The following is an 8848-nucleotide window of genomic DNA, read 5'->3' on the forward strand; positions in this document are numbered from 1 at the left end:
ACATGTTGTACTATAACCCATTGTTGTCAAGCCCCTGAAGCAACTGAATAAAATGTAGTATGTAAGTATGTACGTTAATTAAATTCTAATAGAAACAGAAAGTATCATACATACGACTTGTATACTCAATCTCGATATGTTTAGTTTCATTGAAGAAATATTTGCAAACGCACAACAGTCATTAAAATGTACAAATTAATATCTACTAATTAAACGTCGCATTATTTAAGCGCAAACGGACTCCGTATGCAGAAGTTCGTTTTCAACATCAATGGGTTTGCGAATGGGTAAGTTTCACGTAACTCAATACGCTAATAAGTAAATAACTTTTATTCGTATAATTATATATATTTGGCGAGAAAACGTACAACATACACTCAATCAGTCGCCCATTCATTGACACTGATTTTGATAGGTTTCTCCCGCTTTTTTAAATGAACAACAACACCATCTGCAGCAGCTGTGAATATTGTTATAGCATTAAAATCTTCGTTTTCCTTACACTTGTAAGATAGCTCATAATTTGATAGTATCGTTATAACACCGACTTTTGTCATAAGAGTCCCTATCCTTTGTCCTAGAAAAAATATAATACATTAAAGATCATATCAATAACTTTAATTTACGATGTTTTTTTTAATAATGTTTAAAAGATACATACCTACGCACGACCGAGGTCCAATTCCAAAAGTCAACGAAGCCCCAATCAATTCTTCTTTACCTTCCTGTGTTCTTTCAGGATCAAATTCATCCGGATTTGAATAATATTTGGGATCACGATTTATACCGTTCGTCGACACAATAACAGGTGTACCTTTTTCTATTATCAAATCAGTCCCTGGAATCTGTACTAATAAAACGGAAATTAAAGTATGAACTAAGTCATTATTTTTAATGATTTTCTAATATTATTCAATATAAAATATAAATTTACGCCATTACTTACCTTATAATCTTCAATAGCAAATCTATCAACCAAAGGTAAAGGCGGATGCATCCTCAACGTCTCAATAACTACTTTATCCAAGAAACTCATCTCGTTTATGGAATTATAATCGATACCATTTTTCGATATTTCCGTTTGAATTTCCTGAAAGACGCGTTCTTGATATTCCGGGTGTCGTGCCAATTCGTACAGTGTAAAAGCGATTGCAGTGGAAGATGCTTCGTATCCAGCAACATAAAAAGCGACAGCTTGACCCAACAAATTATCGCCTTCAAATTCTTAATACAAAATGTACAATAATAAAAGCATCAGACATATTTTGAAAATAATAAGCATCCCCTAAAAAAGCCCTTACTGAATATCGGATTCTGTTGGGCATTTTTTAATTGCAGAAGAGAGTCAATCAAGTCGCCACGCTTATAACCGGCTTTCTCGCGAGTGTTCATCGAGTCCCAAAAAACTTCTCTAAAAAATTGTGCAGGACCAGTCATTATTGGATAAATAATATCAATAAGCTCAGGTAAGAGGAATACAATCATAAGTATAATATTTCTCTTAGTACCAGAGAGTATCTTCAGTCCTGTAAAATAAAAATTTAATAAATATATATCACAGTAAGCGCAATATCATATACAACGTACGCAATATTATTTATCACTTATCTACGACATTCTTTCACCCATTAGTGTTACGTAATTTGAATATAAAATTAACTAACACACACGTTACATGCAATACTGTCTTTACTAGAAAATTTCCAATATTCACTTGATTACATAAATTCACACTTACCTGCTTTCCAAAAGGCAGTATCATTCTTGTTAAAAGAATTGGTGGTAACGCCAAAAGCCAAAGAAGATATAACATCGGTACTATATCTAGACGAGATATCCTTCAATTCAACTTCCTTCCATCCTTCGCTGTCAGTGGATTTATCATCGATAAAATTCGTCATCGGATATCCGGAATCCACCATAAGAGGTATCATTCTTCTTAGTTTTTGTCCAGTGATAAATGGGGTTATCTTTTGTCTCAGGTATTTCCATCCCGGTTGTCTTATTCCCAAGAGATTAATAAGGCCTACGGAGTCTATTTCTCGTTTTCCACCAAAATTACGATTTGGAAACAAATCAAAATCCTTTATGAATATCTGCTTAATAATGTCAAGATTTCTCAGCATCAAGTATCTCTTTTGGAATATATAGAAGCCGATATAGGGATCGTCTGCGTCAGCATTCTCGTGTATATCCCGTAACGTATTGCCAGGTGCTTTCTTGAATGTAATAGTATCTTTGAAGTTACCAAATAGCAAGTGGACAGGAGGCGTCTTGACACCTCGTCTGCTCCAATATGACAACTTATATCTGATATAAATATAGAGGAGACCGACTAACGACAGTATAAACGTCACTACGTAAATCAGCAAGTGCGATGTTGACGTCTCCATTGTAACGTTCGGACTAAATAATATTTCATGACGAATCACTACATAGCAGGAGCTCGTTATAGAGTTCATCAGATATGAAATAACGAGGTCAATTTGAACAGTGTATATTTATTAATGAAGTATAAGAGCCCTAACAGTGAGAGATATATTTGTATAATTTGATATTATTCAATGTTATCTATATAGTTCGTCAGTTAAAATGTTAACATTTATTTTATATTTTCCATTGCATTTCATTATTTGACTCTCCCTAAGAGCACACTACCCACTAAACGTAGTTACATAAATTTTACATTGCAACTACAGAACCAAGTGTAACAAGCAATATTGCAAGAGTATTACCGATAACTTGAATTTTCGTCTCAACAACGTAACATTGTAACGTAACCTAACCTAACAATATTACATAAATTTTATATAAACGAATCGGTTTATTAATTCGAGTCATATATACGTGAACACAAGGAAACATTAACTTAACAGCAACGTTTTTTTTAATTACTTTAAAGTAACGTGAGTTTAATGTCTCGCCAGCGCCATGTCCGCGTAACTGTATCTGGCGAATCGCTAGATGGCGTCTTTCATCGTTTCACATAACTAGCGCCATATGTTGTATCATACTTCATAATCGGGACGTAGATAAATATGACAATTGCGTTTGCTCCGAATTAAGGTCATTTTATGAGATACAAATATTTCAGATCTTTCTTCAAACGTTTCTTTCACGCCTAGCCACTTTCAACGACGCCATTCAGATTTCCTTAAACGTAGCAGAAATTAGATTAAAATAGATTGCAGTTAACAGGTTTTCTTATGTTTTAATGACATGGGAAATTTTAATAACATCTATATACATGGAGAATGTAACATTGTTATGTTGATTTGTCCAGTCCAATTTACACAACAATTAGATACGTTTTGTGGTCGCCGAGAATAAACATTTGTATAAATATTGTGCACAGATATTGTAAGCAGCGTAAAAATCTGCAGTAGGAATCTTTCTAGAAGTTTAATTTTGTAATTATAGGAATTACTGATTTTGAAAATGATTAAATACAATTTCAATGTCACGTTAAGATAATAATTTTAATTTAACTGGAACATACTTCAGGATATATCAGTGCGTAAACGCAACATTGTAATATTAGACGCACGCATTTCTGGAAGTTGCTGATGTAAGATTACACTGAAGTAACAAGTCGTTTTACCCGTACACATTTGTAAATGTAATAATTGTTATAAACTACGTTTGGTGGGTTATCAAATTACTGTATGTTTATTAAATTACACAACACGAACATTTACACAAATAACACTGACGTTTCAATAACATTGTTGCACACGTGTTACGTAACGAGTTTAACAGAGTTAGACGAAACTATATAGTACCATGCAAGTCAAATAAATAATTTTGGAATGTCCTAGTGAAATATTTTTTTTACGAAGTCCCGTGTCAATTGCGGATGCAATATTCGTGACGTTATTTATTACTATCATTTAACCAATTTTCTAAATTGCAATACAATGCCGTTAGCTGCTGCAGTGAAGGTCGAACGAGGATCCAGAATGCTCTTGTCTTCAGGCTTCTGCCAAATCTCGTATTCGCGTAAAAGCATCGCGATGACAACCTTAGCATGAAGCTGACCAACTTTCATTCCTGTAAAATGCAAAAACAGACAATTTCGAAGTTTTTCATAACTACTTATACGAATCATAATCATAACGCTGTATTAAATCCTGAATTTACTTACCAACGCACATCCTTGGTCCGCTGCCAAAAGGAATATAAGCATCGGCGACTTTACTGTCGTCTGTGAATCTGTCTGGGTTAAATGTTGAATGGTCTTTGAAGAAACGAGGATCTTCCTGAAGACCATAAAGGGAAATGTATATGGGTGTACCCTTCTCGAGAATAATGTCGGTGCCCGGAATCTATAAAAGTATAGGGTGTCATAAAAAAAATTAATATAGGAAAGATCTGTCTCAATGAAATTGACTGACGAGGAAAGTTTGTTTACATACCTTATAGTCTTTACGTGTGTATCTGTCGATGGTAGATACAGGAGGATGCAACCTAACCCCTTCGGCAATTGCTTGATCTAAATACTTCATTTCATTGAAGGCATCAAAGGTGAAGCCATGAGCGTCAATAGCTTTGTTGATGTCCTGACGAACACGTTCCTGGTACTCCGGATGATTGGCAAGTTCCATAAGAGTGAAAGACATTGTCGTGGAGCTGGACTCGAAGCCAGAGAAGAAGGTGCCGGATTGGTAAAGAAGATTCTCACCCTCGAATTCTGTGACGGAACGTGGAAAATGATATTACCATCGGATCCATTAGATTCCTGCACATTGTGGTACGTACTGTAGTCGGAGTTCTGTTCGCCATTTTTAAGTTGCAGAAGGGAGTCAATAAAATCTCCTCTCTTATTTCCAGTGCGTTCTCTGGACTCCATGGCCTCCCAGAAGATCTTCTTTACGAAACTGGAATTGAATAACATGCGGGTGCCAATCATCTCCACCAATTCAGGCATGAAGAACACGGTGACAAGGGCGACCATACGTTTGAATCCATGGAAGAATTCCATCACTGGAACGGAGCAAGAGAAAGAAATTAATTGAATCTAAGGTTACAAAGAATCTTCAGGATTCACTTTCGTTTCGCTGATTAAAACACTCAGATTAAAACACTAGACTACTTGGATATTGCATGAAAGAGACGACTGTACCTGCTTTGGAAAATTCTTCGTTGGGATAATGGAAGGAATCCATTTTGGTGCCGAGTGCGATTGATGCGATTAAATCGGTGGTGTATTTATAACTAAGTTCTTGAGCGTCAATCACTTTTACACCATTTTTATTTTCAGGTTGATTCTCCAAATACTTCATCATGGGTTCACCAGTCTCCAGCATAAGGGGAAACATCTGCTTCAATTTGCCACGTGTAAGGGTCGGAGTGATCTTGGCCCTCAGGTATTTCCAGTTGGGATTTTTAATACCGAAAAGATTCTTCATTCCAATACTGTCTTTCTGTTCGGAACCAGCAAAATGACGATCGGAAAAGTTCTCGAAGTCTCTTATCAAGATCTGCTTGATGACTTCAGGATCGCGAAGTAGGAAGCAGGGCTTGTGAAATATATAGAATCCAAGGTACGGAACGTCTTTTTTAGCGGCTTTATGAAGATTTCCAAGATGCCACCCTGGTGCTGTACGGAATAGTACGGCATCCTTAAAATTGCCAAATATCAAATTCGTTGGCAGAGACTCTACACCACGTCGTTTCCAATAAGAGAGTTTATACTTGGCGTAAATGTAAAACAACGATATTGCTGTAGCCACCAAAGCCAGAGTGATGCCGATACCATCCGCACTTAGTAACTCCATCCTCATTCGCAGAATAAGAGAGAGACTGGTCTTATAAACGAGACACTACTTATATAACTTTTGAGCGAAGCATATTCACAAAAATGTACTGTGGATAGAAAATGATGAAATTAAATTCGAATTGAGAAATGTGTGGAACGAGCGGGAGTGATCGCAGACGATTAAGTAGGGGAAACAAGATAAGTCTAAACAACTAGAGGGAAAATTGATCAGAGACCATTACGATTAAGTATTTTTTGTAGAGAAAAAAAAATTCATTCAATATTATATGACGTCTATTATCTTGTATACTTTAGTGATTGTAGAGAACTATTAGTTAAGGTATCTCAGTAAACACGTGTCATTGTGATAATATAACATGAAAGTAGCAAGCAATTTTTCATTTACGATATTCAAGTAACTTAACTGCTACATGTTATTTTAACATTACAGTTATGTAAAAGAAACTTGGGCACTCGTTACGTAACACTTGTCCAACAATGTTATTGTAACCTCAGTGTTATTCGTGTAAATGTGATGTAGTGTAACGTAATATATATATATTTATTGAACTAGGTGTATTGGGATACATTTTATGAAATGGGAATATCTTATTATCTAATATCTAATTGGGTAAAACGACTTGTTACTTCAGTGTAAATCTTACATCAGCAACTTCCAGAAATGCGTGCGTGTAATATTACAATCTTGCGTTTACGCAATATTACATCGGATACATCCTGAATTATGTTTCAGTTACATTAAAATATTATTTCAACGTGACATTAACGTTTTAATTAATTATTTTTTAAATCAGTAATTCTTGATGTTACAAAAGTGAACTTCCCGAATGTATGTATCGAAATAAGACTTGTGGGATACACAATTTATTAAAAGTGGGTCGGAATATTTACCACCTACACAAAGTTTTTTGAACATCCTGAGTGTAATTATTTAAGGACTAAAATATCTGTATCTCACAGAATAAACTTAATTCAGGGCAAACACGATTACGATATTTATGTATATCACTATCATGAGGCTTGATATAATACATGGCACTGGTTATGTGAAACGAAGGAAGACGCCATCTTGCGATCCGCCAGGTACAGTCACATTAGCATCTCGTTGGTGAGACATTAAATTCACGTTACTTTAGAGTAAAAAAAAATGTTGCTGTTAAATGAATGTTTCCTTGTGTTCACGTATATGTGACTCAAATCAATAAACCAATTTGATTATGTAACATTTATATTATATTGTTAGCTTACCTTACAATTTTATGTTGTCGAGGTGGATATTGTAACTTACATTCAAGTTACCGGTAACACTCTTGCAATATTACTTGTTGCATTTTGTTCTGTTGCTGCAATTTAACATTTATGGAACTGTATTTTAGTAGTATCATACTCATAATTTACTGCTCTTTTTGTCTTATTAGTATGTTTTATTTTCGGTTATTTCTTCTTGACTGGGTTGAGATAATGATACATTTTTTCTTCCTCTGTGATTAATCATATGAGAATTGAACAGACTTGCTGTGGTGTGTCATAACTGCACTAAGATGCTTTCACTAATAATTTGTAGGAAATCATTATTTCTTAAGGCAATTAGCTCTAATTTTTTAAGGGTACGACATTTTCTCTTCCATATTTCCTATCCAAAGCAGATTTGCATTACTTGTCAAGGCTATAATACAAGCTCACTTGTTACAACATAAATTCTCTAGGGATTTTCCTTTTATGGCTAGTATTATACTTAAGACTAGTTTTTCCTTCTAAGTAAACGGCGAAGATTTACATTTACAATTATTCATGACGACCTATTCTATTTTATCATATTCCCATGATGCATCTACCAGGAAAATATGTGATACGGTGTTTTTCCTCTAAGAATTCTTGGAATTTATTTCAAGGTTGGTTTTTTAATTAATCGAAAATGAATATGAACTTCTATAACGTTATGCTGAAAAAAAATACAAAAGTTTCCTGGAGCATGGAAACTTTACTTCCATCTCGTGTATCAAATTACTGTTCGAATTATATAACAATTCACATTTTTAATATTGATAAATGTTATCTTACATTTTTTGCTATTGAGGCACGTTATCTTCTCTATTAAAAATTCTTCATAAATAAAAAAACCGCAACAAAATTTGAGGAAAATATGCACGCCAAATGCCTTTATGAGTTGAACTAGAACTATTAAAAAATAAACTTTTCTCTTTAAATAAAAATGCAGACAGTTTTAACTAACAGAAAAGACGCTGGTAGCTGTTTATTTTTTGCTATTTAGTCTTTAATCGAGAAAAAGTAATCGAATCATAAGCATGCATCTACGTCATGCATCATCTTATGCAGAGTGTAAGAGTCTGCTAAGCTGCATGCTTGCGATTTGTCGTAAAATGGTGCACGTCTTCGAAAATCTGAGGTTTTAAACCATTGTACTTTTTTTTATTGTGCATCGACTGCGCATTGAAATTTGATAATTTTTTATCGATTTCCGATACTCGCGATACGCCTTAACTTCGTGCAACAGCCTCACGCCGAATATGCATTTCGCAATCGCTATGAGGTACCCGTTCAGTCAAATGCAAATACTTACAGGGTAGATACAATTTTTGTGATGCTATTTTTTAACCTCAAGTTGAAAATTCACATATTCCATTTTGGATGCTACGTGTTCCTCGCCACAGATTTTGGAATCTACGGGAGTCTTTGGCATTGGAGTGTTCCTAGTCTTAGCCTTTGAAACATTACGCTTTACGGTCCCAGCGGAATTTTCCGAATTCCATGAACCTTACTGGAACATTCCGAAACTGTCGTAGGTGCTTAACAGCACCTCTAATAAATTATCCGGATACTTTTAATTTTTAAAATTTTTCATCGTTCTGTTAGAACAATGATGTCTCTGTAATTAAGAAATTTTTGCTAATTTTAGCATATAAGAAATTAAAGTGGGGGAGATTAGCTCGATTGAAAAAGAAACAAATCTCTCGTGAGGTTTTGATAACATTTTTTGTAAATCAAAACAATAATATCTCATGACGAAAGTTTCATAAGCTTCACGACATTTATAATAATTAAACCATG

At 34.6% G+C, this 8848-nt stretch overlaps 1 protein-coding gene across 1 annotated transcript; it reads right to left on the reverse strand.

Annotated features, from left to right (window-relative positions):
* Nucleotides 1-327: 327 nt before the first annotated feature.
* On the reverse strand, nt 328-6816 carry LOC107269568. Its single transcript, XM_025086875.1, has 10 exons — nt 5123-6816; nt 4759-4983; nt 4416-4690; nt 4145-4325; nt 3889-4050; nt 1739-2497; nt 1302-1526; nt 947-1224; nt 662-845; nt 328-577 (listed from the first exon to the last, which is right to left on the reverse strand). Exons 1-10 carry the CDS (start codon nt 5781-5783, stop codon nt 378-380), a joined length of 3150 nt encoding a protein of 1049 aa, XP_024942643.1. The 5' UTR covers nt 5784-6816; the 3' UTR covers nt 328-377.
* Between the last annotated feature and the right edge of the window lie 2032 nt (nt 6817-8848).

This window comes from Cephus cinctus, unplaced genomic scaffold (assembly GCF_000341935.2).
Source record: "Cephus cinctus unplaced genomic scaffold, Ccin1 Ccin1_scaffold0678, whole genome shotgun sequence".
Classification (NCBI taxonomy): Eukaryota; Metazoa; Arthropoda; class Insecta; order Hymenoptera; family Cephidae; genus Cephus; species Cephus cinctus.